The sequence below is a fragment of the Ceratina calcarata genome, unplaced genomic scaffold (genome assembly GCF_001652005.2).
Source record: "Ceratina calcarata isolate Rehan_Ccalc_2016 unplaced genomic scaffold, ASM165200v1 scaffold59.2, whole genome shotgun sequence".
Classification (NCBI taxonomy): Eukaryota; Metazoa; Arthropoda; class Insecta; order Hymenoptera; family Apidae; genus Ceratina; species Ceratina calcarata.
Genome location: NW_017177131.1, coordinates 36,868 through 64,617, shown reverse-complemented (window position 1 = coordinate 64,617; position 27,750 = coordinate 36,868). Strand labels below are relative to the sequence as shown.

Below are 27,750 nucleotides of genomic sequence, written 5' to 3'. Positions count from 1 at the left end.
ATCGCCCCTCCCAATCCCGTTTTCCAAAATTCGCGCGAACGATACGTTCGACGATATTTATGTTCTGTTCTCGACGAATGTCGACGATCCTATCTCGATTCGCGGCGTAATAATATTCTACGTAGTAATTTTTATTCGAAGCTACGCGCCGTGTAACACGATCCAGCGATCCGATTATATAAGATCGAAGTCGAGTAGATCGAACGTAATCGTTGCACTCTTTACGAGCACAGTGCGTCTACTCACCGCCGGCGTACCTATTCTCGGAATTCGTTTCTAACGAAATTCGTCGTAATTCTGTAGGGTCGGTCCGTCCAGGAAGAATAGTAACACTCCCAAAACGATAACTATCAGTTTATTTTTAATAAAACGAAACAGACAGTTACGCACGCGCGCGCGTGTTCTAAACAGGCTTGTATAAAATATAGAATTCGATTTCGATCCAATCTCTACGATATCGTCGTTCTAGACATTAAAAACATCTTATTAGTGTTGGTACTATAATTTTTCGATGTGTACGTCGAACTCGTCCCACATCGCGCGGTTGAATGAATCGCGGTAAATCACGTTCGGTACGCTACTCGTAATTTTTCATCGTCTACAATCTACATCGTTGACTTCGTATCCTCGCAACGTCGTTTCAACGGTTTAAAAATAATGTCAACATCTTTTTTGGTTTTCTTTTCTCTGGAACCGGGAGAAACCACCACCGCAACCACCGTCAATTCCTTGCGCGTTCCGCGTCCCTTCCTTGTCTGATCTCGTTCCAACTCTGAATGTTTCCGCTCCCGCCGAGTAGAAAGACGATCATGCAGAATATGCAGACGGCCGCACCGATCCAGAACAGTATTTGCCATCTGTCGATCGGATTCTGGAAAACAGAGATAAAACTGTTCAGTTACAAATACGTTACATCGATAATCATCGCTTCAGTGACGACAGACGATGCACGATACAACTGTTGTTACTGCTGCTGCTGCTGCTGCTGCTGCTGCTGCTGCTGCTGTTAACGCGACGATGACGACGATGAGCGTTAGGCTGCGTTGCTGCGATGGTGATCGGCTGACGGTGTGACTTGTTGGTACAGATCGTACTATACATTCGATTTCGATGTGATATAGAAACGATCAGTACCCACGAATTAGCACCGCCAAGATCGTCATCCGGATGAATGCTTGCGTGCGTGCGTGCGTGTGTGTGTGTGTGTGTGTGTGTGTGTGCGTGCGTGCGTGCGTGCGTGCGTTGGATCAGCTGTAGCAGGTGCCTTCCGCACCGTTCCGCCCCGGGTACTTTCGATTCGCGAACGAGCACCAAAAAGCGGAAGAGCGAGCCGTGAGCGTTGAAAAAGCGGAGTGGATGTGATCTTCCTCGGTGGAAGAAGCGTGACGGTCTCGTGCGGTCGACGGTGAAATTATTCGGATCGTTTGGAAAGCGTTTCGTGTTGGATGCATAGCACACGCGACTTCCCAGTACTGCCCGTACTATGCGTCGAACAGCAGAGTACGAGGCGGCACCGAGGTTTCGAATGTGCCAAAAGCGTAGCAATACCGATCGACGATCGACACAGGTACCGAGAGAGACGTATCGATACTGGTGCATATGATGCATGCATGCGAAACAAGAAAGGCGGAAACGACGGTACTCACTCCGTGTTTACCGGCTATCTCTTCGACCAGTGGGGAGATGATCATGCCGGACGTGCAACCGACCGTGTTCATTATGCCGTAAAGAAATCCAGCAAAATTCGGCGATAGGTCTTGATTGTTGGACAAATTGGAGATGCTCGCTGCTCCGTTGAATCCCAGAGCGAGCACCAGAAACACGTTCGCGAGGACCAACCTGCAGCCGACGTAACCGACCAAGATGAGGAAGATGCCGGGCAAAAGATGAGCTACGAAATAGACGAGAAATTAGTTCTCCGAGACGTGTTGACGAACCGCGAGACGAACGCGCGACTGTGTATACTTACAAAACACCGTCGCGCCCTTGCGAAGGATGGTGAGGGAGACTATCTCTTTCCTCTTGATCGTGTCGCCGGCCCAACTGAAGAAGAATCCGAAGATCATCCTGCTGGCCCACGGTAAACTGGCGGCCATCCCGCCTTTGGTCAATTCGAATCCCAATGCTTTGGTCAGGTAGAGCATCATCGAGTTCTGGTAGAAGAACAGGAGGAATATGTTGCCAAAGTGGCACAAGACCAGACTAATGAACGGGATCGAAGTGAATATTTCCTTGAACGGCGTGTCCTTCAGCGTGGGTTTCTCGCGTCTCACCGTGTCCGCTTGCGCCCTGCGAACGCATCGTCCCCGTGAACTACGTGAACCCGTGGACCCCAGCCCGCGCGAACCAAGTTCGCGAAGAGAGTACGCGAAGAGAGTACGCGAACGGAAGCGACGCGAAGCGTCTGGTGGACTCACGATAGAATGTACTGTTTCTCTTCGTCGGATATACCGGGATGTTCGACCGGATTGTCGTAGGCGAGTATGGTCCAGAAGAAGATCCAGACGAGCATCAGCAACGACGGGATGTACCATCCGCTCTCCCAGTTGAGGTTCTGCGCGATAGCGGCGACCATCGGATAAGTTAGAATTGTGCCGAACGTGCCGCCGAGCAGCGACCAGATGAAGCGGGCTCTCTCGTCAGGCGGAGCCCATTGCGCTACCATAGAGTGACAAGCAGGGAAGGTTATACCACCGGTCAAGCCGATGATTATCCTCGAGATCAAAAGAACGCTCCAGTGAAGCTGTGCGAAGATCGGGCTGACCAGCGACACCAGAGCGGCCACGATCGACGTCCAGAGAATCGCGTTCTTCGGGCCCCACTTGACGGCCATCATACCACCCAGCAGGTTGCCGGGAACGTTTCCGTAGCTGTACGCGGCGATCAATTGGCCCCGAATTTCCGGTCTCCAATCGAACGGTTTCCCGTTGAACAACTCGATCGGACCGTCCGGGGGGCGAGTCTCTTGTTCACCGTCGCTGCCGCCGCTCTGCCTGCGGACGCGAGAGCTCGAGCGCTCGACGCTCGGCAGCGATCCGATGCCTTCGTCCCGGTCCTGCTCCTGCTCGGCTTCTTTAGCTATTCTCTCAGACAGGATTTGCTCCTCCAAATAGGCACCTGGGTCCAACCAGAAGATCGCGCGACGGAATCGAGACTCCTCCATCCGGCACGCGCCCATCGACTCATTCCCCGGCAGGGCCTTGATCATCGGCACGGCCAAAATCGGCATTTGCAGCCTGCACATGTAGTTGGTCCAGCAGGCCGTGAACATCATCAGACATATCAGCACTCGTACCGGGATCCATCCTGCGCGCAACCACAGACGAGACGCAACGGATCAGTATTAAATAATCGTACGAGAACGGGGAACGCACGTTTCTCTGTCGCGTACGATCGTCCGCCCGTCCATGTTCGTCGGTGTATTATTAATTTGTCGGTGATGAGTCGGAACAGGGATCGTCGGATCGTGGACCAGGTTGCCGCACCGCGCTCGCGTTCGTTTTATAGTCTCGGTCAGATACTACGATATTACGTGTGTATGTATTTCGCTTACTCAACCCTCTCCAGAACAGAGAATCGGGGCTATCGAAGAAACCTGGTATAGTCTCTCGAATGGTTCTGAACATCGGGCGTCCGAAGAAGATTATCGTCAACGAAACGAATGTGATCGGACGACGACGACGACGACGACGACGACGAGAACGAGTATGTTTGCCGACTACGATCCATCGACGATTCGCAATTGTTCCCAGAAATCCGAAATTCGAGTTCGAGTCGTTTTCCCGTTCGCGAAACAGATGGACCAGGACGTATCTTATACGTCACGTATTACCAACGACGACGCCGTCGCTGTTGCGAAAAGAACGTGAGAACGGCGCGCAGCGCCTTCTTCGACCAAACTTCGACTTTGTTCGAATTATTATTGTTCAGCGTGTTCCTAATCCGTAACGACACGCGCATACCAGCAAATAACAACTGCACGGTGGTGTGGTACACGTCTTTCGGCAGAACGTTCTCGATCGCTTCGTCAACGGTTCCGCGCTCCCCCCGAAATGTTTACGAATCGTGTGTCGTTACCGTATGTTGTTGTTTACAAAATTATTACCGCTTCCGATTACGAATTCCATTTCCGTTCCAGCGATCACCGATGAAAAATTCCCCGTCTTCGATCGTTTAGTACGTTTCATCACGGTACGTACGGCGATCGATTTTCGACGGCTAAAGTACGTAGACACGCGTGTTGAACGCGCGTACCATCGCAGAAACGATCATCGAGAAAGGAACAGTTCGGTTACGGTCGCGAACGACGCTACCGCGAGCTCTTGGTATCGCGACCGTCGCGTCTCGCTGTAGAGAAAAAAAATTATTTGGATTCGAACGCGAAAGTCATAACGACTACTACGACGACGACGACGACGACGACGACAACGACGACAACGAAGGAGAAGAAAGGAATTTGGCTAAGCGGTTCTAAACGATCGACTTGTAACAAGGAGGTTGAATAACGGGGAACGAGTCTCGAAAACTATGCCGATGCCGAAAACTCGCCGCGTGAACGTGAGACGGTCTACGAACGATAACGAATCGGAAATAGAAAGAAATTGAACTAATAGTCGCGCGTAATTAATCGCAAGTTGGAAAATCGTTTTTCACACTTACTTGGCAAGCCAAACTTCTCATAGAGATACTTTTTGTACATTTTTTCGCGATTTCCGGCCACGTAGACGATCGGATCGGATCGGATCGGATCGGAAACGGGCGATGATCTCCTGCGACCAGAGAGCGGCGGCGTTCTTCAACGACGGAAGTGCCGATTCCTTCGATGGGATGTCACTCGTATGCGGACGATGAGGAACACGAACAGTGAACACGAACTCGGGTTCGTCGAAATCTACTACTTGAGAACTAGCTCCGATCGCGCGGCCCGTACCCAAAACTGTCGAACGAGCAACTGATGACATCGGTTGTCCGGTCAGCCTATTTCAATGGTCGCAGGTAGGTGAGAGAGTAGGTGGGGAAGCCAGGTACGTCCCTTCCATCGTCGTCGTCGTCGTCGTCGTCGTCGTCGTCGTCGTCGTCGTAGCGAAACGTAACGAGGAAGAAGGATACCGAATTTTGGGGATTCGAGCCGACCGGCCGCCAGCCAGTAAACTAGCAGGCCAGCACCCCCGCCTGTCTTACCACCGTTGCGCACCCCCGCGTATCCCGTGCTGCAAACATGGATACGAGAATGCTGCCTCGTCCGTCTCGTAAGGACAGCAAGCAGATCTTGGGATCGGAACCTTTCGAAGGTACACTTATCAAGGGTCTTACGATTAGTCGCGGTCTTCGACGATGGCGATACGACGATGGTGTAAGATCGCATCCGTGAGGTTACGCGGCCGGACCATTCGATGGGCTTCATTATTAGTTTATTTGCAAAAAAGTAATTGCTACTGTTGAAAGCTGATAGGGCGGTGAGAATCGCCGTAAAATACTTTCTATTATCGCGTTCATGTAATAGCTCGTCGTGTGTCGCTGCAATTTTTTTGCGCTTCGTTATGATCGCGAAATGTGACATCGTGGAATGTCGTTTCCTTAATTTTCAATAATTTGCTCAGGTTTTACGTAATTCGGTGGCTGGCTCGTCGCACCGCGGTCGCGGTTGGCGTATGCCGTTGCGCGCTGTATCCGAACAGCGACAATGACGACGCTACGCTGCGCAATCTTTTTCTTCGCCTGTCGAAATACGTTCCGCGATAGGGCAAAGGATGATCATTTTAATTTATATATGCTTGCTCGTGGACGCAGTCGTCGACGACGTTTACGAGCCGATAAGATATGGTCCGGGAACCTGGATCTCCCACCAAGCTTCCAATCGTCCAGGGTCGTTTCGGCGGCGGCGGCGACTCGAGAAAGATTTGCCGCCCGTTGTCGATCACTGTTTACGTGTAGACACGTAGACAACAGTAAGCTTTTTGCAGCAGCAGCAACAGCGATTGACCGTCGAGACTCCGTCGAGTCGAACGGGAGCGAAAAAGTAACTCGCTCGCACGTGAACGATGGTTCGGAAAACATTTAACGTGAAAAGAAATTTCGTCCTTTCGCCAAATACTTAGATAGCGCCTATCTTCTCGTCCAAGTTAATTTTTATGCGATTTCGCGATTCAAAGCGGAAGCAATTACGCTACGTGTATATAGGTACATGCTCCTGCGCTGCGCGATTAATATGTTATAGCGGATACGTGCTCGGCGCTTGTCTGAAATTTAGCAGCAGCAGAAGAATATACAACGTGAACGAGAACGATTACGTAACGACGACGCGCGTGAGAGACGATGCTTGCTCATTAAAATATGCGATCGAACCTCGATGAGCTGCTACGATTTCTAGTGCAGCGCGTATCGGTTCCCAGCAGCCTAGTCCTAGATAGGTAAGTAGGTATAGCCGAGGAAGCACGTTTAACGAGCTGAACGATGCAGAATCGCAGATGAATGTAATAACGACGCGACACCGTAATAAATCATCTGACCGAGCGAGCAAAGTAAATTTTTGAAAGACCGCGTGTCAAGTACAGAGGACTGTCTACCTACCTACCTACCTACTACGCTTGTCTCTCCTCTGGTGATCCTACTACGGCCGCCGCCGACACGGCGGACCATTTGGAAATAATAGACAACGGCCAGGGTGAAAACGAATTTCGCTGACCGAAAGAATAACAAAGCTCTCACCCCCGAGTGGACGCGTTCCAGGTACATAGCCTGCTGCTGTACCCAGGCCGTAATTCCTAGTCCCGTTATCCTTTTTGCACGAAACTTGGTTCAGGTAAATTTTAGCTGTAGCAGCTTTAAAAGGATGGGTAAAAGGACGGTGCAATTTCGAGAACTGTGCGGTCGGACCGACCGGACCGACCGTGGTCGTTCGAAGGATTTAAGCGTTTAGAGACAGCTTAAGGGACGACGCACGGACGTACTTTCCTCGACGCGATAATAATGTCGGTGAAATCACTTTTCCTTTCCATACAAAAGAAAGGTCGGCCCGAACTGGCAATCTTCCTAGGTAAACGCTGATCGTTAACGCTGGCCGAAGCGGTAAACAGTACCGAGAGTAATAAATACCGAGAGTAGTAAATTGAAAATGCTTACATTCTGGGGGCTGAAAGAAAATTTGCTAATACGCTTCGTTGTCTACGTTCGTTCGTAAATGTACGAAACACGTTTAAAGATTAATGGTTCGCGGCGCGAGTTTGGACAGGACTGGAAACAAAGGAAACTGCAAGTTCTGCCTGCGCGTTGCGCGCGAGGATCGAATTTTTTGTTTACTCATTCTTTTCCACTCGTATCTGTTTGGTTCCAAAGTTCGGGTTGATCAGTCGCCAGTAATGGATAAGAAACGGACCAAGATATGTGTGATGGTGTGCGAATAGATCTATCGGTGATTACTATCGAGACCGAGCGACTGAGCACGGTCGACACGGGGCTCGTCGAGCAGATCGAAACACTGTTGTCGTCGTCGTCGTCATCGCAGCAGCAGACTTGTTGCATACCTACTTGTTACGTTCGTACGGTTCGGTGACATAAGAAACATTTTCGAACATGAAGAACGGGAATCAAATAACCGCCGAAGCTTTGAAGGAACAGGTAGTCGATAGTTTCATATTTTTTCCATCTATCTTTCCTCGTCCTACACGTTTTCCTTCGAATTCGTCGTTCGTCGTAACTACGCCACGCAGAGGTTATATAATCGTACAGTACGTGCCACGGTCATGTTCATGCGCGGACGTGGAACGTCTCGTACACGGTATACGTATACTTATGTATGTACAAACGTACGTTTACGTATATTGTCCGTTGGTTCGTTCACTTTCGTCGACGGAGCGTTCCGCGAACCCGTTTCGCGAAAGACTTACTTTGTTTCGCTCGCGGTGTCAGCGGAAGTCGCCCTTCGTCGTTGCCACCGCCGCCGCTTCCGTCGTCGTCGTCGTCGTCGTCGTCGTAAGAACATGAACGAAACATCCTGCTGTATCCGGAATTTTCCTCGAAAGTTTTCCAAAACGTATATGTACGTACTTGGATCATACGTATAACCAGAGAGGAAATTTCCTCTCTGGTATAACACGACACGCTGTTCTATCATTATTATTACTTATTACTTATTATTATGTGGAAAGATTGTTAGCGAGACACGGGTGGCGTACGTTTGTAGCCGAGCATCGGTCATGGAAAAATATTCAAGTTGCTTGGTAAATACTTAATTGCGATTAATACGATTATTCTTATCCAGGACGGCGGATTACTACTCGTCCACAGGAACGTTTCGAAACATGCGATTATCTCTCACTCTAGGTCAGGGGTGACATGACGTCACTCGACATACCTACCTTCGCGACCATAACTTTAAGAAATTCATTCCGTGAAATTCATTCCGCTTCGGTTATGGAATTCGTTACCTCCTCTTATACGCAATAAAGAAAATCTCTAACCGTTCACCATCTCATTGCACTATCGTCAACCCTGTAAATATCACTGTTTGTACTTTGGTTTTCTGCACTAGTCCTTGACCGCGGGCATCGTCGACGGCGGCGGTAAATACATTTTTAGATCCCACCGTCGTCGTGGTTGTCGTCTTCGTCGACGACGAGTTTATCGCTTTTCCGTGACTGCACCCTGACCCTATCCTACCCTGACCCTATCCTACAATGGTAACGGCGTTATTCTGTATCGGCAGCGATAATGCGAATAACAAATGTTAGTAAAAAGATCTCCTGGTACATTCGAGAATCTCGAGACACGTACACCTCTTGTCATTTGCTATCATAATGGCAGGCAAGCAGCTCCTTTTCTTTTTTTCTTTCTTTCTTTTTTTCTTTAACAGGGTGTCGAATACGTTTTTGGAATAATGGGTCATCCCGTGATCGATCTAGCTTTGTCTATGCAGATCGCAGGCGTTCAGTACCTTGGATTTAGAAACGAACAAGCCGCGTGTTACGCTGCGCAAGCCTACGGATATCTGACGAGTAACATACGAGAGACATACTAGACTATACTTATACCGGGCATGGGCATACGTACCGCGCGTAATCGGAATCTCTCTGATCGCGGCACGAGTTTGGAAAGAATCGTTACACACCGCAAGTTCATGTAAATTATTATTGCCGTACGTGCGCACGTACATACACATACGTACACCACGTATATCTGTCCTACTGTATCGTGGACACAGACGTTTCGAAGAACGCAATGCGATTAACGATCGACGCTCAACGATTTTTTCACAAACTCGCGCACGCGAGCATGACGAGATCTTACGATTAATAATTAGTTATGTGAATTATTATTGATAAGATCGCTTGGAAATCAGGAAAACCGGCGGTGGTTCTGTGCGTCTCCGGACCAGGATTGCTTCACGTGATCGGTGGGATGGCGAACGCCCAAGTCAACTGTTGGTCAGTGCTTGTATGGGTGTTTTCTCGCGAGATATATAGATACGTAGTACGACGATATTAAAACAAGTGTACGCGTTGTAAAACGTGTTTTCGTTCAGGCCAGTGATAGTGCTCGGTGGGTCCTGCGCTCAAGATCACGAGGGTATCGGAGGGTTTCAGGAGTGGCCTCAGGTAGAAGCCAGTAGACCGTATTGTAAATACGCCGCTAGACCGCCGTCCGCGTCGTTGATACCGCTTCATGTCGAGAAGGCCGTCCGTCTCTCTACGTACGGTCGACCCGGTACGTTTTACTGTACGCAGCGGCGAATCAACGTCCAGAAGACAAACAGTTATTCTTATGTTGCATATATTTCCAGGTGCCGCGTACTTGGACCTCCCGGCCACTCTGTTGTGCCAATCGATCGAAGATGAAAAGATATACAGAGTCGCGCCCTGTCCACCACCGCCGCTCACGTTTCCCGATCGTCGATCGCTCGAACGAGCCGCCGGCTTGCTCGCACGGGCAAACAGGCCGTTGTTAATCGTGGGAAAAGGCAATTACATCGAATCGTCGTCGTCGTCATCGTCGGCGGCGCCGGCGGTGGTGACGAACCTCGAGCGAGTTTATCGGGAAAAATTAATCGCGACGTCGTATCGCAGGTGCGGCTTATGCCAGAGCGGAGAAGCAAGTTCGCGATCTCGTGCGTTCGACGAACGTTCCTTTCCTACCTACGCCGATGGGAAAAGGAGTCGTTCCGGACACGGACGAGAGATGCGTCTCCAGCGCGAGAACCTACGCTCTGCAGAAGGCCGATGTCGTTCTCCTGTTAGGCGCCAGATTAAATTGGATGCTGCACTTTGGGAAACCGCCGCGTTTTCAATCCGACGTGAAAACGATTCAGGTATATAGATGTGAAAACGTTACAGTTGCAGCAGCAACAGCTTTGATCTTGACCCTCGCGAACGATCGATATTTAGGTGGATTTGTGCGCGGAGGAGCTGCACAACTCTGTTCCATCCGAGGTCGCTGTTCAATCGGACGTGTCTACGGCCGCGGACGGGCTTCTCCTAGTTTTGAAAGAACGCGGATGGTTCGTCCGAGACGATGGCTCATGGTGGAAGGGTCTGCGAGCCACTTCGAGCAAGAACAAAGCGACGATTCGAGTGAGTCGCGGTTCGGAAACCACGATGCCGTAACCGTATTCGTGATGATACGCGTACATACTGAGCAGCAGATCGTCGCGCGTACACGATTCATTTGATTTCGCTTTATTTCAGGCCATGTCGATGGACGTCTCGGTGCCATTGAATTATTACGCCGTCTTTAAACGTGTTCGAGATACTATACCCGCTGGTCGGTGATACTAGCTTCGTTAATTTCTACTCTCTTTGGGACGCACGCGGTCAACTTTTGTTTCACAGAGTGTGTATGTGTGTGTGTGTGTGATTTCGGTCGGTAGATTGCATCGTTTGCTCGGAAGGAGCGAACACGATGGACATCGGGAAAACGATTTTGTTGAATGATGAACCCCGACATAGATTGGATGCCGCTACCTTTGGCACCATGGGCGTAGGCTTGGGTTTCGCTATAGCAGCTGCTCTTTACTGCAAGAACTATGCCCCTGCGAAGAGAGTCATCTGCGTGGAGGGAGACAGCGCGTTTGGATTTTCAGGCATGGAAATCGAGACGATGACCAGGTAGACAGACGCACGTAATTTTAATCGTGAGCGCGCTCGCTCGCGCGGAACGCCAATTGCGTACGACGAGTCTACCCCGGTTTCCTCCACCATCACCACGGTTTCAGATATAAACTACCGATCATCGTTATCGTCGTGAATAACAATGGCATTTACAGCGGTCTGGACAAAGAAACTTTCAGACAGATACAAGCTTCGGGAGAACCGACGCAGGTGTAAGTTTTCTCATCAATGGATCTAGCTATCGGCTCGAGTCTTGACGGGCGCGCGCGTGCGTGCGCATCTTTTGCGTTTCTTTTTCTTTTAAAGGACACCGCCACATTCATTGACGGCGGATACGCATTACGAGAAAATGATGGAAATGTTCGGTCGCAAGGGGTACTTTTGCATCACGGTAGAAGATATAGAACGCGCGCTAAAAGCTGCCCTTCAAGTAAGAATCCACCACGCGCAGTTCGATTAGTCGCGTCGGGGTCGTCATTCGCAATTTCTAATTTATCTGTATTCCTTTACGTCTCGCACACAGGTAACCGATTCTCCCAGTTTGATAAACATCATGATCAGTCCACAGGCAGATCGTAAACAACAAAAATTCAATTGGCTCACGGAATCAAAGCTTTAAATTGATCGAGTGTACCAAGTGGAGAAACTGGTACAATTTATTGTTTATTTTTTCTATATGGTATACGGTTTACTAGCACAAAAGCACATTGTTTTTGTTCTTCGATGAGAAATAAATCACATATTCACATATCGTTCAACAACGCCAGTATGTTCTGTTGAAACATGGCGGAAGACAGGCTGTTTCTCGAATCGGATTGCGTCTCGTCGTCGTCGTCGTTGTCGTCGTCGCACAACACGCTCTTGACGTCTATGTTCGCGTCTCGAGCAACCGTACTTAATGTTTCGTTCGCTTGGAGCACGGCCGTTCGCAGTTGTCCATCTCTCCTCGTGTAATCGTTTATCATTTCCAATTCGCTCTTTCTGAAAGCCGGGAATAATTTTCATTAACGTTTTACGTAGCCGGCGACGAGCAAGCTCGCTTCACTTAATTTTTATTCGTTACGCGGTTAGAATGGATAGTAGGATTTCCCGGGAAACTGTCGTCCTTACATGTTCGATGTTAAATTATAAATTGAGATCAGTGCTTTTTGAATTTCGACTTTCATGTTCGATTCATCTCTCTCGTTCGACTTCGTGTTCATGATCATAACCTCGAATCATAAAACGTATCGTATCTTTCTCGTCGTTGTCAATGTCACGAAAGTATAAGATTATACCAAAAACTTACTTTGCAGCTTCGTACTTTGTTATACCTGTATTATCTCGCGTATTTCTCACGACCGGCCAACCGTTTACAGACTGTTTACAAACGAGTTGGAACGAGTACGAGTGCAGTCACACCAGTCACACTTCACTGCTTGCTGATCAGTTGATGATCGGAGACTCGTCGCAATCGGCCCTCGCTCATCGCTCACTATTCGTCCCGTCCGCGGCGGTCTCAGCCGTCACAGCCGTCTCAGCCGTCTCAGCCGTCTCAGCGGTCTCGTAGTAGGCCGAAAACCGATCGTCCTCGTCTCGCCTCTCGTTCTCGTTCACCTTCGCGCGAGTAGTCAATCGACGAACAATGCGGACCCATTGAAGCATCGTACGTACTGCCGATAAACGTATCGAAAATGTTTATTTATTTGGTAGCTCCGGTGGCTACGTTATTCATTATTTTTGGACTGTTGCACGCGAAACGTTTGTAAGTGAGACGCGAGATCACTTGAAACGGAATGAAATCACTTTCTAGAAAAATCTGTTTGTTTATCGTTCAGAGACGATTGGTTACGATCGTCGATTCGCCGTTCGCTGACCTTGTACAACGGATTCATGTGCAGACGGCTCACCGCCGTTGCTGCCGCACCGCTGATCCAGGTATCGTCCGCGTCGTTGTTAAACACCGAACAGGAGGAGGAAGAGGAGGATTCACTTCTCCGCGAGAATATCGACGGCTCGACCTCGGAACGATTGTCCGCGGTCCACGGTAGAACGGGGGCCGAGAACATCTTAGCACAGCACAGAACGACGTTCGATCCACGCCGAAAGGAGAGATCGTTGAACGCGCCGCGGTATTCCTTCGAAGATCTGTTATCGGAAGAGAGGGACAAGGACCTCGGGCTGTCCTCAGGCGGCGTCGGTATCGGTATCAATTTTCATTTCTCCGAATGATCATGTGCTCGCATTGTATCGATGTATGCGCGGCGATTATAAATATTTCGTAGCTGTCGGAAAGGTTCGGTTGGGAGGAGCAGTGGTCAAGGACGACGATGGTGTACGACGATCGGTTAAACAGGAAGCGAAAGAGAATATATTCGAATCGTTGAAGAATTCCATCGATAAAACGAACAATTATCCGACGTCGCGATTAAACACCAGACAGATATACAATATGATATTGAAGGAGACTCTGAAGGAAAGCGAAGGGAGACAACGATTATTAGATAACGATCAAATAAAGTTCAACGAATCATCGTCGCTGCCGCCAATCGAAATGTAATATTCTTTCTGTCTTCGTTTATTAATTTGTGCTTATCACGTCCTCCCTTAACCACCCCTTCCCCCGATTGTTACCGTGTCGTGTGTTTAAACTTACTTCTTAATTCGTTCGCAGAAAAGAACAGCTTCCGTCGTCGTCGTCGTCGGAAAATAGGGTCGAACGCGAAGACGATATCGACGAGTAAAATCGTTCGAATCTGATTATTAATGTAGATGAAGTGTAACGATAACAGATAATAAAATTATTTCGTAGAGAAAGTTGTCTCGACATCGCTGGATGAAATGATGTCGGTCTTGCTAATTTTAAGCTAGGAACATCGATACGAGCAACACCGCTGTAAGACTGCTTACTGATTCTAAATAGAAAAAAGCAGCTGCGTACTTGGATATTTACGCCACGTCTAATAACGCCACGCCGTATACTTGGTCAAATATTCGTCTTTCATTTATTTTTCATATCACAATCGTATCAGCGTCGACGACGACGTTTAACGTTGAAAATAATGACGTTCCAATACATCCGCGTCAAAACGTGAAAACGAGAGCTTGCGTCGCTTCGTACGCGTGGAAGAATGACCAGCAGCAGAAGGGAGAACAAAAACGAGGAGGAACCTTACGATCACGTTATCGCGACGTCGTGCTTATTTACATTCCACAAACCACATTACTCGATGTTGCGCGTTCTATTTCGTGTGCGGTCGAGTCTTAGCCTTTTGCTTGGAACATTGAGCGTGGCTGTGGGCTCTCAGGCCGTTGAACACTTTATTGTTCAGTTTCACGTCGAACCCTCCCGTGTCTCCCGTATGAATACCCGGTGGAAACTGCAATACTCTGCATGCGTTTATTCGCGAAGACATCAGCATGTCGTGTTTTGTAACTATTTGTGATCCGTCGCCTCCCATTTTTCTATATCCGCAACGCGGTATGGAAGCGTATTCCTTCTCTATGCTCTGTAAAATATGACAAACGACACGTTGATCCTCGCGTACGACGAGCACGCGTGTGAGAAAAAGATGACTAAAAAAATATATGTACCACGAATCTGTCAAAGTCTTTGCCATCCGTATCCTCATTGTCCACGTCTTTATCGTCGCCGTCGCCGCCGCCATGATCGCCGGAGAGCGAAGTTCGATAGTTCGTGTAAGATATATTGACTGTAAAAATTCAGTTATCGATCTGTAAAATGTGAAACGAGATTTCGAAAAAAGATCTTCACCTCACCCTTCGAATCACGGTTCAACTTTTCTTCCGTGCGTTTCAACATCAAATCGTATTCTTTGTTGAACTGATCTTGCAACACATGCGCGATCACCTCGTCGCTGTCGGTATCGTTTGATTCGTACGTCGTCGCATGATCTTGCACCTTCGTATCGTGCCGCACCGATTCGACTTTGTACCTCTTCGATTCCCTGCGATCATCATTAAGAACTTATGCTCTTTTGGAGTTTCGTGCAGCCGCGCGCGATACGCGTACGTAAAGAAATGAAGAAACTCGTCACTTACTTTTCTTGCAAACTGTTGGCGAGTTGTTCGGAAGTTATCTCCGATAGACTGATGGGTCCTTCCACCGGTTGAATCTTTCGCCAACACGACATTTTCGTTGATCGAACGACGAATCGAACCACAGATCTGGAATATGACCCGAAATAAGGAAATATATTTTCGCATCCGTCGTTCACGTCTGTCGTTGTCGTCGTCGTCGTCGTCGTCGTCGTCGTCGTAGTTGTCGGTTGTCAATGGTCATGTGAAATCTAGGTTAAGAGATTTATGAACCGCCGAACGGGAACGATTTCGAATTTTCTTTGTTGAAATCAAATTTCGGATCGTCGTAACGCGTATTTAGATAGCCACAATCGAAAGTACTTAATCCTTAGATGTGTTTCTATGCTTATTCTGGTTACACCGCTTACCGAGAAACACACTCGAGAGAGCAGATCTGCGATTGCAGATCGATCGATTCGTTTTCGAATATTTACACGACAATCGTTGGGTTGGTGTCGAATTACGAGACGTATGATTTGATCGAACTTTTCGTTTCACAAAAATGCTAAAAAAAAATGTTTATATTTTTACTCGTTAGCCAGTTACGGCCTACACAGCTGCAGCAGTTAACTTCTCGGAACCAGCTCTTGGGAGCTTCGACTGACAGAGAGAGGAGAATGGGAGAATACACGAATCGTGCGTATGTGGACCACACGGATCTCTCAAGTCCATGGGTGATTTTACGTACGTTTTCCGAGGAACTCGTGCGACTCGGTGACTATGCCCGTCGCTGTCCTGCTGCTGCTGCTGCTGCTGCTGCTACTGACTACTGAGGTGAAGACTCGATCCTCGACCTCGACCCACCTCGACCGTGACGACGACGGGTGGTGGTGGTGATTTGGTGAACGGCGGTGAACAACGGTGAAATAAAACATGGCGAACATTCGATGACTATACTACACGCATACATACATACTGATATACATACCACCCCACATCGGCGTACATACGATCTCGTGCTGTTAAAACGCCTAGCCTAGTTTTTTGCCGATGTACTACCGTTGAAATAAACGCGTATACCCTTCGATGACGAAGACCTTGATTCGATTTTGAACCGGTAAATATTGTGTATTAGGTACTAAGTCGAAAGTCGGAATCGAGGGGATGCGGTTACGTCTACCGTAAATGTTAACCTCATAAACGTAGACCTACATAGACGTAGTGACGAACAATTCGATTTTACTGGACGTAGAAATAAATTAAAATTTCAAGTGAAACGACGGATGCTGTTTAATTCGATGTCACGTTGAAAAGTCATCGGACCAACAGAGACAGAGATACAAGTAAAACGAGATAAAACTCGAAACGTGGGTCATTGAATCTTTGTTTCTTCTTCACGATCGAGAGACTCTTGGAAAGAATTCAAAAGATATCGTTAAAAAAAAATCGTTTCGATCTTTATAAGCAGAAGTAGAAACGTAAAGTTTCCCGCCGACGGCGATAACGGTAAGTACACGCAGAAAAGTGAATGGGATCCTCGAGGCAACGACGTTTTATATATTCGTCTTTCTTTCTACCCTTCTCTGTTTGTTCGAAAAAGGAAACTGGTATGTCGTGCTGCTGCTGCTACTACTGATGCTACTGCTGCTGCTGCTGCTGCTACCGTTGAACGGAGTTAGGAGCAGAACACCATGTACAGTTTCGAAGGAGACTACAGACGGAAACCTCAACAAAATTTGGCAGGAGCCAGTAGAAGATACGAAAAGTCAGTTCTATTGCAACACGCTCAATTACAACGGCTAAAGAGGGAGCAACAACGGAAAAGATACACGGCCGTGTTGAAAATTCAGGCGCTCACGCGTGGCTTCGTAGCGAGAAAACGTGCACGATTGGCCAAAAGGAGAGAATTCGATGCGGAACAGAAACTGAGCGGCGGTCATAGAAATTTAACGTTGGACGAGTTGACGACGTATTTTCAAAAATTATTATTCTTCTACGATGCCGGTTCGGATGCCAGCAGGCTGGTGTGGATGCTCCAACATTTTCTGAGACATCGGCAAGAAATTAAACGTAAATGCGTAAACTGTCCAGAATGGCTTTGGAGACTGAGGTAAGTGATCACGTGCGACGAGTCATCGCATCGAACGATCGAATGATAAAATAAAATGCACGGCTCCACAGATGGGTTCTTCGCATGTGTATGCAACATAATTCGGAAGCGCTGACGAACGGTGTGTATTCGTTGGCCATACCATTGAGAACGTTAGAGACGTTTACTAGTCGAGAGGATACGGAACAAGTTTTACTTGAGAACAGTTACAAGTACCTGGAGGACGTGTTTACCTATTTGATCAAACATGAATATTTCGGTCGATTAAGAAAATTGATAGACGATAAAATTCCATCGATGTTGGAACCTACGTCGGTCGCGCCAACCCCAATGGCCAAATGTCTCTCGGATATGGTCAAGCGACCGATAGAGTTGATCGGTTTTCTGGAACGACGGGAAGACGAGGATGCTTTCTCTATGCTCGTTTTACGAGAACTGTGCAGGAGCATACTGTCTCCGAGAATGTCAGATCCGATCAAAATGTTCGTCGTTCCATCGTTGGCCGAGCAGTTCGTAGAATTTCCGTACGCTCGATTAAATCTGTGTATCGACAGGATGGAAATAGAGCCAACGATAAGTATGTTTTATTCGATTTTGTTCCTGGAGTCGCATCAGTTTTGTAAGTATTACGCGGCGGACGACGACGACGACGACGATCTAGTCGACGCGAATCAGTTCGACGTTTCTCACGATGTTCACCCTGTTCACTCTGTTTGTCTTCGTTCCAGCTACGTGGAAACCGAAAAACGTTGTTCTCGACTATTTGAAACTGCTTGCATCGATGAGCTCGACGATCATACCTTTGACGGTGATCGGCGGCGGTTGCAGCAGCAGCAGCCAGGCTACTGGACGGATAGAAGATTCGGACGATTCGGACGATTCGGAGTCGAACGCGAACGCGATCGATCGAGATCAAGCCGATATTTTGCACGAATGTATAGAGATGCTGAACGAGGAACGACACGTTCAAGGGATATTATCAGCGGTGGATCGAACAGCCAAAGATCCGGCCATGTTGCAACCACTGTGCCAACTCTGCCATCATTTGCTAATTACCGACAAATCGGCCATTCACAAATACAAATTGTTGTACATGCTCGCGTTCAAACCAGGATTCTTGAAGAACGTATGGACCGCGCTGTTATCGGCCCGTCAAATCTCATTGTTCGGCGAGGCAACGCCTCTGCTACAAATCGTATCGCGAGGAATCGGCCTCTCTGCGGAACACGCTCAACTGATGGTTCCGTTGCTCGCGGTATTTTGTTCGCTGTTCAGTCTGTTGATCGCGACGTTGCACGATACGGAGTTTTTCATCGAGGAAACGGGCAACGAACGATCGTCGATGGTTGTCGAGGACAACGACGGCAGTGATGAACGACAAGTGGCAGCGGGAGCAGCAGCCGGAGCAGCAGCGATGCCGTTCACCACCTCGGAATTGGTTTCGCTCTCGGGTCACTTGAAAGGAGTTTGTTTAGGCTTGGTCGAGCTGGCGTTCCCCGACAGTAGACCGACGGTACGGGACGATTACAAAAGCGCCGTTCTCGGTCCTTCGTGTACCGCCGCTACGCAGAATCAACAGGACACGCAAGTCTGGACCCATTTGTTCAAAGTGACTGTAGCTTTGTTGCGTCAACTGCATACTCGAGATTTGAGACGACAGTTCTGCCCGGAAGGTCACTGGATAGCTTCGAACATCGCTATACCGATCGACAAGTGTCAAGATTTCACCCTTCGCAGACGTAGACCAAGGGGTGGATATCAGCAGCAGCAGCAGCAGCAGCAGCAACAGCAACAGCAGCAAGAGCAGCAGCAGCAGCAGCAACAACAAGAGATCGTGTGGGACGATGGACCGGCGCGGGTCGCCGTATCATCGTGGCGCCGTCGTGACGACGAGGTCGCGACCATGACAACGACGACGACGACAGCAGCGGCGACGAACACTCCCACTCGCAGAGGGACGATGAATCAAGCGATGGAGGATGGGCCACCGCTCTCCGCCAGGAAGATTCGAACGTTGACACTGATCCGCGAGATACCGTTCGTCGTCCCGTTCAATAATCGAGTAGTCGTGTTTCAGTCTCTGATTCATCGCGACAAAACGGAACAACAAGGCGAACTAACGCACTTTATGCAAGGTCCGTCGATACATATATCGGTAAGAAGAAACTATCTGTACGAGGACGCGTTTGAGAAATTATCGCCGGAGAACGAGCCAGAACTGCGATTAAAAATGCGCGTGCAACTTTTTAATACGGCTGGTTTGGAAGAAGCCGGAGTCGACGGTGGTGGTCTGTTTAGAGAATTTTTATCGGAATTGTTGAAAACGAGCTTCGATCCTAACAGAGGCTTTTTCAGGCTCACCAAGGATAATATGCTCTATCCGAATCCTACGGTACAGTTATTGGTCGATGATTTCCCGAAGCATTATTATTTTATCGGTAGAATACTCGGGAAAGCTTTGTACGAGAATCTGTTGGTCGAGCTTCCGCTCGCCGAATTTTTCCTATCGAAAATCGTTGGCCGTCAATCGGACGTCGACGTTCATCATTTGGCTTCTTTAGATCCGATCATGTACAGGAATCTTTTGTACCTGAAGAGCTACAGGGGCGAAGTGGCCGAGCTCGGTTTAGATTTCACCGTGCTGTCGGACGAGTTGGGCAAGAGGCGAATCGACGAACTAAAACCGGGCGGTGCCAATATCCCTGTTACCAATCACAATCGCATCGAGTACATTCATCTGATGGCTGATTACAAACTGAACAAGCAGATACGTGCTCAGTGTTACGCGTTCAAGCAAGGTATCGGTAACGTGATCCCGTTGGATTGGCTCCAAATGTTCAACAACAAGGAGCTCCAGGTTCTGATATCGGGCGCGCAGATTCCGGTCGACGTCAACGACTTGAAGACCCATACTAATTACACGGGAGGATATACTTCCGATCATCCGACGATCGTCGCATTCTGGAAGGTCGTCAACGAGTTCAACGATCAGCAGAAAGGACAGTTGCTAAAGTTCGTTACGAGCTGCAGTCGACCACCTTTACTCGGATTCAAGGTATGAACGTGTTTCCTTTCCCTCGTCCTCCTCCTCCTCCTCCTCCTCCTCGTCATCGTCGTTGTCGTCGCTAATCTATTTCTTTGTTTTGTTTTTAGGAACTCGATCCACCCTTTTGCATTCAACACGCCGGTAGCATCGATCGCTTGCCGACCTCCAGTACCTGTATGAATCTGTTAAAACTTCCAGAATTTCCGGACGAGAAAATTCTACGTGAAAAGCTTTTATACGCGATACAAGCTGGTGCGGGTTTCGAACTGAGTTAAACTCGGTCATGTTTTTTCATTTTGTCTTCGTTCCCTCTTTTCTCCGAGCGGTTCTCCGAGCGACAAATGTATTTTCAGTTAAATCCGGGATGATACCGACCATTGTACATACAAATTGTAAGCATAATATTAAAAACGCGTACTAGAACAATCTTGATGCGTGAACGTGAACTCGACTCGCACACACGGACGAACCAGTGTCTAAAAACTCCATCTATTACGGTGAATAAAAAAAGAGAGAAACGATTTCGTCGTTTTCATCGAGTAGTACTATTCGTCCAACACCGGGTGGTGGTGGTGGTGGTGGTGGTGTTGGTAGTGGTGTTAGTTGGATGGTAATTACTCGATGTACGACGCGCGTCAAGTCCGATACGGAAGAAACGTCGTCGGCGGGAAGGCGGGCCTGATGATTGATCGAAGGTACGTATATACGAAGCGCGGATAACTCTGTTACTATACGCAGTGAGCGAGCTTGTCTGTTGCGTTCAGATTCGATTCTACCTTACCTGCTCTGTTCGAGAGTTTCGACAGTTTCGTGTTCTGCCTAGTACGAAACGATTCGTTTGAACGGATTACCCAAGTCGAATGATTCGAAGCTGCAACGGCTGCAACCGCGATACAGACACATACTACCACGCGCGTGTATGCGCACACGTACTCGCGTATGCGACACAAACACGCACACACGCACGATGATACGAGATACGGATACGACGATAATAAGCTGATCAAATACAGATCCATACGCGTGTCGGTGAACGTGAACTGCGTGTCGGTGAACGTGAACTGCGTGTCGGTGAACGTGAACTGTGTGACTGTGCGGCGGCGTACGACAAAGCGACTGCTGTTAACAGTATAGAAGTAGAAGTAGAAATTTGCGACTGTCGCGAGATGATGATGATGATGATGAACATCAGGACATCGCATTAGACGTCACAGGGTTGGGCATGATTTCGTTTTCAGGCAGTGCCCACCACCCACTCGCTCGCTCGTTCTCACGACGATACAGTGTCCGGCTTAAAAAAAATGGCACACACATTTATTTAGTGTCAGTAAGGCTTATGTCATTTGTGTAACATGGCGTCCAGCGAGAATAGGAACTTTCAAAAAGTGTTGGAGTTCAAAATTGATAAATGCTCCAGCTTCTCTTCGTCGTACGTGCCAGAGTAAGCGTAGCGCCGTTAGATGAATAATGTTCGTTTCGCGATTCGACGACGCTTTCTGATTACGGACGCGATGGAAAATAATCGTGGCGATGCGGTGGTTAACGACGTTTTCTAACCTCTACCAAGCACCAAGCCTGGAACAGTCAGGATGCGCGAAACGTGAAACGTCCACGACACAAACTATGTATCGCGTATTGTACGCGATTCGCGATTACGTATCGTCTTCGAATCTCGCCGGATCTTTCGGCCGCCGTCAGTCGTTTAACGAACACGTTTTTCTTTTACTGTTTCAGAAATATCCTCGTAGACGAACCATCGGATCTGACGTCCCGCTGGTCCTCCGATACCGATACTTATCCACAGGTGAACCTCGTTCAAAGTTAACAATTTAAAGTTAAAAGTTTGAGTCGAGAGTAGTTGGCAGGTGAAACTGTTGAAACTGTTGAAAGTAACGGCGTACCGCCGACAGATCGATCGTCGACCAACTGCAACCGAACTATTACTCCCTCGGTACCCATTTCAGATTCACAGACGAAGCGTCTCAAATCTGAGACGTGTCCGTAATACCAAAAGCGTTGCGGTGACGAAACAGCGGCGGTTTGTATCGTGTGTGGCGTGTAACAAGCATGTGTGTTGTTCGTTTTTCAGTTTCTCATATTGAAATTGCGATGTCCATCGATCGTGAAAGCTATTACGTTCGGTAAATATGAGAAAACGCATGTCTGTAACATAAAGAAGTTCAAGGTGTATGGCGGTTTAGAAGCTGAGAACATGATGGAACTTTTGGAGAAGTAAGTGCTGTATCGGTGTACGTAGAGAGTACGTGTCCTTCGATCATCCAATGCATTGACGAGTAACTATGCTTTTTAGCGGATTAAAAAACGATTCGACACCGGAAACTTTCGATTTGAAGCACGTATTAAGGAACGAGGAAAATTACTTTCCAGTTAGGTACATAAAGATAGTTCCGCTACAATCCTGGGGCCCTAGTTTTAATTTTTCCATTTGGCACGTACGGTTGACAGGCACCGACGATGCTAAAATTGTAAAGCCTAGTATCGAATGGCTGAATGCGGTAAATACCATGTACAGAGACGTATATTGTATATACAGAACGTACGTACGTTTATGCATTACTAACACCGCGATTCACTTGGTTCCAGTATCGTCAAAAAGAAGTGATCAGACTGTGTATGAAACACTTTCGAAAACTGGAACAACCGGAGATCGTGGAGACTCTGCAAAGAGTCACGGGTGTACCGCTCGAAGATCCCAGATTGTCCGGTCTGTACGATCTGTTGGTCACGAGAGGCGATCATTCGCAAGCAGAGTACTTCATAAGTAACGCGATAACCAGTGAGTGCTCCGTCCTCCTCGGCTGCTTGCCGATGTGCCGCCGCCATCCGTATCAGTAACGATTTGTTAATGCGCGCGACAATGCCTCGACGCGAGTCTTACAAAATGACCGACGATTTACGTTGCAGTGGGACTTTTGAACGACTATATTAACGCTCAGACTTACAGAGCAGTTTGGACAAAATTATCGTTTAACGACTCGAAACCAGGGATGAGAGGCGGTCATCAAATGGTACTCGATCCTATCGCAGAGCTCCTTTATCTTTTCGGTGGATGGGACGGGAATCAGGATCTTTCGGATTTATGGGTGTACAACATAGCTTCCAACAAATGGTCTCTCATATGCAAAGATGCAGAAGCGATGGTAAGTTATCAAGCGGAGAAACGATGTCCGTTCGCTCGTTCGTTCGTTCGTTCGTCCGTCCGTCCGTCCGTCCGTCCGTCCGTCCGTCCATCCGTTCGTTCATAGATTCTCGAATGCAAGAGCAGCGGTAAATCGTAGGGCGGTCCAAGCGCGAGATCTTGTCACAAAATGTGCCTCGATCCAGAACGCAGGCAGCTGTTTACTCTCGGCAAGTACTTGGACGCGGAATACAGAACGGTGGAAAATCTCAAGAGCGACTTCTTCGTATACGACATCGAGTCGAACAAGTGGACGCAAATATCGGAAGACACTGGCGCGGTAGGAGGACCGCAGCTTATATTCGATCATCAGATGTCTATGGACGTCGAAAAACGAACCATATACGTTTTCGGTGGTCGCGTTCTCGTCTCTCCGACCAAGTGAGTATTAAAGTGTACGCTGTATATAATTGCGCGTTCCGATTCCATTCGATCCGAATCGTCACTGACCTCCCCTCGTATCTCCGTTAGTTACGAAGAACACGGCATCCTGTCGGGTTCGGCCGAGCCAATTTTCTCCGGTCTCTACTCTTATCACGTACCAACCGGGACGTGGAACAGACTCGCCTGCGACGTCGCGAGGCCCTGCCCTATCGGTGCGCCGACCATCAAATCCAGAGCCGGTCACGCCATGTTGTTTCATCCAGTACGTATGTACATCGTCCACTCACGTCACGGTGCGCCGCGCGTAAACACGAACATTTCGTTCCTTGCGTGTGCTCGTACACACGAGACGATCTACGGACACGGGTACTCCATCATTTGTCTTGCAGGGATTGCGAAAGTTGTATATCTTCGCGGGTCAAAGAGGCAAAGAAGATCTCAGCGATTTCTTCACGTACGAGGTCGACACGAACCACATCGAGCATATACTCTACGAATTCGGCGCCAAGGATACGAATCACATACCTGCGGCTGGTTTCACGCAGCGTGCTACGATCGATCCCGATTTAGGCGAAATATACGTTTTGTCCGTACGTATTTTACCCGGAGCAGCACTCTCCTCCGCCGCAGCTGTTTATCGTCCTACGTCGTCCCTGCAACGTCGTGACAACCACTTCGTTTTAACATCATTACCGTTGTTTAGGGTTTGAGCAAAGACAAAGGTAAAAGATTCGACAGCGTTCAAAATTCTTTCTGGGTGTACAACATCAAGAACAACAAATGGTCTTGCATTTATCGAAACGACAACGTCGGAGAGAAATATTGGAGTAAAATGCAAGATTACGAACCGTGTCCACGATACGCGCATCAACTGGTCTACGATCCCGTACGAAAGGTTCGTACCCGTTTAAACGCTTTTCCTTTTTTCTTCTTTTGATCGCCGATCGCCACTTAAACTTACTTAATTAATACGCTGTTACGCGCGAAACGAACGTTCGCAAGACTATTACGCGACATATGACATACGTATCGTGCAGGTTCACTTTTTATTCGGTGGCAATCCTGGGAGATCCTGCCTTCCAAATTTGAGGCTCGACGATTTTTGGCAATTGAAGCTCTGCAGACCGTCTAACGAGCAAATTTTAAAGAGATGCAAGCTACTCATCAGGAAGCACAAGTTCAAGGAACTCGCTTTGAACAACAGCGTCGAGGCGCTAGAATATTTGCAAACCAAAGTCTCGGAAATCATCGATCACACCGACGTAGAACAAACGAAAGAGGTATGACACATGCAACGTCTTACACGATATGGTATAACGACGGAGCTACCGATCGTTTTCGAATACAAACCTATTTAGGAGCGCGTCGCGTACATTTTTTTCGTTGCAGTTCCAATTGTTGACGTCGCTTCTGTTCAGAGAACATAATTCATTGGGTGAAGCCAAGAATCCGATCAGCAGCTCGGACGTATTAGGGAATTTAGTTAACATGGACACGTCGTCGTCGTCATCGTCATCGTCGTCGTCGTCCTCCTCGTCCTCGTCCTCGTCATCGTCGTCGTCGACGACGTCATCCTCGTCCTCGTCTTCGTCGTCTTCGTCTTCTTCTTATTCGTCGTCCTTATACTGTTCCATTACGCGCGACGTTCATACGCTGAGAACTGAGCTGTACGATAGACTGACAGAATTCTTCTCCGAGTCGTCGACGCAACCTCGAGCTAACTTGATCGACCTTTTGCCGTTGTGATCCAGCGGCAACGATCGAACGGCGATCGCATTTACGTATTGATCCTTGTCGACGCGAGCGATCACTCGATGGAAGTATAGCGAGAGAGAGAGAGAGAGAGAGAGAGAGAGATCTTTTCCTTGTGCTTTCGCGCATCAAGTAGTGTCGTTTTCCCCGATAAACGTTCGCTATTGTATCGAGTCGATTTTATCTTTAAAATGCAACGACCAACGAAATCTTACAGGGCGATCCTTTGTTTGCGAAAAGCGAAAGTATCCTCGCGTACGTACATTGATGATGACGATAGCACGATCGGGTTTATTATTTCTTTTAAAGTTATAATGTTTCGCGACTCGTGAAAAGGTGATTCATCGAGAGATCGAACACTTCCCAGCGACATACTCTAGTACAACTTTTTTTTCTCTCTTTCTATCTTTGTCGCGATGCGCATCGAACGTTCGATGATCTTCGGTTTTGCTGGACGATTACCAACGAACTCCGTGGAGTTACCTTATCGATAAGTTTTAATAGTTACCTGTAAATAATCTGTCATGGTTGTCGTCGTCGTCGTCGTCGTCGTCGTCGTCGTCGTCGTCGTCGTCGTCGTCGTCGTTATCGTTATCGTTATCGTTATTATTATTATTATTATTATTATCATCATTGATATCGAAGCTTCCTCGTTATCGTCCGGGGTGTGCGCGAATACGAAAGGCAAAGAATCACGGTTGTACAACGCGTAGTAAGTCGAACGACGAATGTAGTACGTTCTTCTGTTTTCATCGCTTCGCTCTATTTTGTACACTAGCCGCATGGTAATACACTGCGATCACCGTGAATTCGGTACACGCAATACACTTCGCGATAAACGAGGTAGCGAGCAAAAGGAAACGAGTGGTTTCGCCGCGACTCCGTGATCACAACGCGCGTGGGTGCGAGTACATGTACGTGCGTTATCATACGTGTAAATATATACATATTTAAATATAAATATATATATATATATATATATATTCCCACAATTTCTATATAAAAAATTTTTCGCCATCATCAATAATTAATTGGATATTTCCTCCTATACGTTCTAGCACGTAGCTATTTATTATTAACATTGTTCTTCCGACGTCTGATTTCTTTTTAATTATAGGAAATGCGTTTTTCTAAGATACATAAACTTTTGGGATTGACTGTATAGCCAATACATCCTTAATGTCCCTTTGTACCATATAGGTAGAAGCGTTGGTCGACCCAAAAATTTGTTATATGTACATAGATAATATCGGTTTATCGTGAGCGCGAACGTTCCAAAACTGGAAACGTGAAAGGAAACGCGATAAATAATAATATATACCTACTACTACGAGCGTGTCACCATTGACCACCGTCAGCAGATTTCTCCGAACATTCTCCTTATCGCGTCGACCCATCGACCGTCTTCAACGAAAATCATTCGGTCTAGTCCAGCTGGTATGGTAGTAGCAGCAGCAGCAGCAATCAGCAGACGCAATATTCACAGTTCTGCTGGACGAAATAAGACGAGAGAAGAAAATCGCTATGATCGCTCGTCGTCATTCGGTTCGTGATCGAGACGTTTGATCGCGCGCACTCGAAGAATGTTACGTCGATTAGGTTACACACGTCCGAGCTGAAATATTTCAACGATACCAGTTGAATGTTATTTCTATGTAAGTATGCGTATACTGCGTCCGATTCTTTTCTACCGAATCGGTTCGACGTTAAATCTTCTGCGGCTCTACTTGAAAAAAAAGATATGTCAGCACCAAAATCATGGAGAATCAAAATCTTAATAAAGACAAGCGACGATGTTCGATTAACGTCCATTCGTTTCATTCAATGTGTTCATTTCATTCTGCCATTCTGCTGCGATCGGGATCGGGAAGGATCATCGGCGGGATCTATAATACTTATATGAACCCAAGTGTGCAAGTGTACATACATACATGCACATACGATGTGTATAGTACATACATTACTCTGTTACTTCCGATGAATCTTCTATCTTATCGAGTTATCAGTATTTTACTTGGCCAACTCCACGGTGACTAATTTCAGTATCGAGCCAACACGTTCTTCGAACAACGTGCATAAGCGCATTTTGGCGTATTTTCGTGTCTATCGTCTCGCGTTGTCGTTGTCGTTGTCGTTA

General features: G+C 47.8%; 7 protein-coding genes and 1 long non-coding RNA gene across 22 annotated transcripts; 4 read left to right on the top strand and 4 right to left on the bottom strand.

Moving 5' to 3' along the window:
• Window positions 1-352: 352 nt before the first annotated feature.
• LOC108629875 (sialin) lies at window positions 353-8,007 on the bottom strand. Of its 3 annotated transcripts, none has more exons than XM_026817647.1 (5): window positions 7,887-8,007; window positions 2,418-3,306; window positions 1,970-2,289; window positions 1,647-1,891; window positions 353-871 (listed from the first exon to the last, which is right to left on the bottom strand). In XM_026817647.1, the coding sequence occupies exons 1-5, from the start codon at window positions 7,990-7,992 to the stop codon at window positions 722-724; spliced, it is 1,710 nt and encodes a 569-aa protein (XP_026673448.1). In that variant the 5' UTR covers window positions 7,993-8,007; the 3' UTR covers window positions 353-721. The 3 variants fall into 3 exon arrangements, with proteins under 3 accessions (XP_026673448.1, XP_017888290.1, XP_026673449.1); XM_018032801.2 differs by lacking the exon at window positions 7,887-8,007 and adding an exon at window positions 4,660-5,067 and having other exon boundaries at window positions 354-871; XM_026817648.1 differs by lacking the exon at window positions 7,887-8,007 and adding an exon at window positions 4,106-4,616 and having other exon boundaries at window positions 354-871.
• Hacl (2-hydroxyacyl-CoA lyase) lies at window positions 7,289-11,863 on the top strand. Of its 7 annotated transcripts, XM_026817650.1 has the most exons (13): window positions 7,952-8,038; window positions 8,148-8,219; window positions 8,852-8,993; window positions 9,338-9,422; window positions 9,521-9,702; window positions 9,779-9,955; window positions 10,062-10,303; window positions 10,380-10,565; window positions 10,680-10,755; window positions 10,862-11,099; window positions 11,207-11,314; window positions 11,409-11,532; window positions 11,626-11,863. In XM_026817650.1, the coding sequence occupies exons 2-13, from the start codon at window positions 8,196-8,198 to the stop codon at window positions 11,719-11,721; spliced, it is 1,680 nt and encodes a 559-aa protein (XP_026673451.1). In that variant the 5' UTR covers window positions 7,952-8,038; window positions 8,148-8,195; the 3' UTR covers window positions 11,722-11,863. The 7 variants fall into 7 exon arrangements, with proteins under 7 accessions (XP_026673450.1, XP_026673453.1, XP_026673455.1 ...); XM_026817649.1 differs by lacking the exons at window positions 7,952-8,038; window positions 8,148-8,219 and adding an exon at window positions 7,289-7,617; XM_026817651.1 differs by lacking the exon at window positions 8,148-8,219 and having other exon boundaries at window positions 7,954-8,038.
• LOC108629891 (uncharacterized) lies at window positions 11,723-12,507 on the bottom strand. Of its 2 annotated transcripts, none has more exons than XM_026817665.1 (3): window positions 12,416-12,507; window positions 12,213-12,313; window positions 11,723-12,083 (listed from the first exon to the last, which is right to left on the bottom strand). In XM_026817665.1, exons 2-3 carry the CDS (start codon window positions 12,308-12,310, stop codon window positions 11,846-11,848), a joined length of 336 nt encoding a protein of 111 aa, XP_026673466.1. In that variant the 5' UTR covers window positions 12,311-12,313; window positions 12,416-12,507; the 3' UTR covers window positions 11,723-11,845. The 2 variants fall into 2 exon arrangements, with proteins under 2 accessions (XP_026673466.1, XP_017888325.1); XM_018032836.1 differs by having other exon boundaries at window positions 12,391-12,482.
• A 148-nt stretch (window positions 12,508-12,655) lies between these two features.
• LOC108629888 (uncharacterized) lies at window positions 12,656-13,898 on the top strand. 2 transcript variants are annotated; one of them, XM_018032833.2, is made up of 4 exons: window positions 12,656-12,747; window positions 12,920-13,287; window positions 13,367-13,637; window positions 13,756-13,898. In XM_018032833.2, the coding sequence occupies exons 2-4, from the start codon at window positions 12,975-12,977 to the stop codon at window positions 13,823-13,825; spliced, it is 654 nt and encodes a 217-aa protein (XP_017888322.1). In that variant the 5' UTR covers window positions 12,656-12,747; window positions 12,920-12,974; the 3' UTR covers window positions 13,826-13,898. The 2 variants fall into 2 exon arrangements, with proteins under 2 accessions (XP_017888322.1, XP_017888320.1); XM_018032831.2 differs by lacking the exon at window positions 12,656-12,747 and adding an exon at window positions 12,760-12,846.
• A 121-nt stretch (window positions 13,899-14,019) lies between these two features.
• Window positions 14,020-15,967, bottom strand: LOC108629889 (serine/threonine-protein kinase RIO3). 2 transcript variants are annotated; one of them, XM_026817663.1, is made up of 5 exons: window positions 15,551-15,749; window positions 15,144-15,269; window positions 14,862-15,049; window positions 14,676-14,794; window positions 14,020-14,590 (listed from the first exon to the last, which is right to left on the bottom strand). In XM_026817663.1, the coding sequence occupies exons 2-5, from the start codon at window positions 15,233-15,235 to the stop codon at window positions 14,324-14,326; spliced, it is 666 nt and encodes a 221-aa protein (XP_026673464.1). In that variant the 5' UTR covers window positions 15,236-15,269; window positions 15,551-15,749; the 3' UTR covers window positions 14,020-14,323. The 2 variants fall into 2 exon arrangements, with proteins under 2 accessions (XP_026673464.1, XP_017888323.1); XM_018032834.2 differs by lacking the exon at window positions 15,551-15,749 and adding an exon at window positions 15,871-15,967 and having other exon boundaries at window positions 14,061-14,590.
• A 36-nt stretch (window positions 15,968-16,003) lies between these two features.
• On the top strand, window positions 16,004-20,799 carry LOC108629885 (ubiquitin-protein ligase E3C). Its single transcript, XM_018032821.2, has 5 exons — window positions 16,004-16,628; window positions 16,723-17,232; window positions 17,304-17,851; window positions 17,961-20,287; window positions 20,386-20,799. The coding sequence occupies exons 2-5, from the start codon at window positions 16,814-16,816 to the stop codon at window positions 20,551-20,553; spliced, it is 3,462 nt and encodes a 1,153-aa protein (XP_017888310.1). The 5' UTR covers window positions 16,004-16,628; window positions 16,723-16,813; the 3' UTR covers window positions 20,554-20,799.
• Window positions 20,800-20,850: 51 nt separating this feature from the next.
• Window positions 20,851-25,813, top strand: muskelin (muskelin 1). Of its 4 annotated transcripts, none has more exons than XM_026817640.1 (12): window positions 20,851-20,973; window positions 22,013-22,082; window positions 22,368-22,510; window positions 22,590-22,794; window positions 22,883-23,075; window positions 23,204-23,439; window positions 23,578-23,858; window positions 23,949-24,123; window positions 24,251-24,451; window positions 24,565-24,756; window positions 24,899-25,141; window positions 25,251-25,813. In XM_026817640.1, the coding sequence occupies exons 1-12, from the start codon at window positions 20,900-20,902 to the stop codon at window positions 25,605-25,607; spliced, it is 2,370 nt and encodes a 789-aa protein (XP_026673441.1). In that variant the 5' UTR covers window positions 20,851-20,899; the 3' UTR covers window positions 25,608-25,813. The 4 variants fall into 4 exon arrangements, with proteins under 4 accessions (XP_026673441.1, XP_017888312.1, XP_017888311.1 ...); XM_018032823.2 differs by lacking the exon at window positions 20,851-20,973 and adding an exon at window positions 21,049-21,719; XM_018032822.2 differs by lacking the exon at window positions 20,851-20,973 and adding an exon at window positions 21,627-21,915.
• On the bottom strand, window positions 24,035-27,664 carry LOC113464918 (uncharacterized). The gene is made up of 4 exons (XR_003389786.1): window positions 27,573-27,664; window positions 26,939-27,228; window positions 24,387-24,514; window positions 24,035-24,215 (listed from the first exon to the last, which is right to left on the bottom strand). It is a non-coding gene; the product is annotated as an uncharacterized LOC113464918 (long non-coding RNA).
• Between the last annotated feature and the right edge of the window lie 86 nt (window positions 27,665-27,750).

Coding starts and splice junctions, on each gene's coding strand:
- Hacl (XM_026817649.1), top strand. CDS start 7,573: ATGAAGAACGGGAATCAAATAACCGCCGAAGCTTTGAAGGAACAG. Junction 11,100..11,206: donor GAAATCGAGACGATGACCAG/GTAGACAGACGC, acceptor CCACGGTTTCAG/ATATAAACTACCGATCATCG. Junction 11,533..11,625: donor CGCTAAAAGCTGCCCTTCAA/GTAAGAATCCAC, acceptor TCTCGCACACAG/GTAACCGATTCTCCCAGTTT.
- LOC108629875 (XM_026817647.1), bottom strand. CDS start 7,992: ATGTTTCGTTCATGTTCTTACGACGACGACGACGACGACGACGACGGA. Junction 2,290..2,417: donor GAGAAACAGTACATTCTATC/GTGAGTCCACCA, acceptor ATGCGTTCGCAG/GGCGCAAGCGGACACGGTGA. Junction 872..1,646: donor AGATAGCCGGTAAACACGGA/GTGAGTACCGTC, acceptor TCTGTTTTCCAG/AATCCGATCGACAGATGGCA.
- LOC108629891 (XM_026817665.1), bottom strand. CDS start 12,310: ATGATCATGAACACGAAGTCGAACGAGAGAGATGAATCGAACATGAAA. Junction 12,084..12,212: donor TATAATTTAACATCGAACAT/GTAAGGACGACA, acceptor CCCGGCTTTCAG/AAAGAGCGAATTGGAAATGA.
- LOC108629888 (XM_018032831.2), top strand. CDS start 12,776: ATGTTTATTTATTTGGTAGCTCCGGTGGCTACGTTATTCATTATTTTT. Junction 12,847..12,919: donor CTGTTGCACGCGAAACGTTT/GTAAGTGAGACG, acceptor TTTATCGTTCAG/AGACGATTGGTTACGATCGT. Junction 13,288..13,366: donor CTCAGGCGGCGTCGGTATCG/GTATCAATTTTC, acceptor AATATTTCGTAG/CTGTCGGAAAGGTTCGGTTG.
- LOC108629889 (XM_018032834.2), bottom strand. CDS start 15,235: ATGTCGTGTTGGCGAAAGATTCAACCGGTGGAAGGACCCATCAGTCTA. Junction 14,795..14,861: donor GTTGAACCGTGATTCGAAGG/GTGAGGTGAAGA, acceptor GAATTTTTACAG/TCAATATATCTTACACGAAC. Junction 14,591..14,675: donor AAGACTTTGACAGATTCGTG/GTACATATATTT, acceptor CATATTTTACAG/AGCATAGAGAAGGAATACGC.
- LOC108629885 (XM_018032821.2), top strand. CDS start 16,814: ATGTACAGTTTCGAAGGAGACTACAGACGGAAACCTCAACAAAATTTG. Junction 17,852..17,960: donor CCTGGAGTCGCATCAGTTTT/GTAAGTATTACG, acceptor TCTTCGTTCCAG/CTACGTGGAAACCGAAAAAC. Junction 20,288..20,385: donor CACCTTTACTCGGATTCAAG/GTATGAACGTGT, acceptor TTTTGTTTTTAG/GAACTCGATCCACCCTTTTG.
- muskelin (XM_018032822.2), top strand. CDS start 21,809: ATGCGGTGGTTAACGACGTTTTCTAACCTCTACCAAGCACCAAGCCTG. Junction 21,916..22,012: donor CAAACTATGTATCGCGTATT/GTACGCGATTCG, acceptor TTACTGTTTCAG/AAATATCCTCGTAGACGAAC. Junction 23,859..23,948: donor GTTCTCGTCTCTCCGACCAA/GTGAGTATTAAA, acceptor TATCTCCGTTAG/TTACGAAGAACACGGCATCC.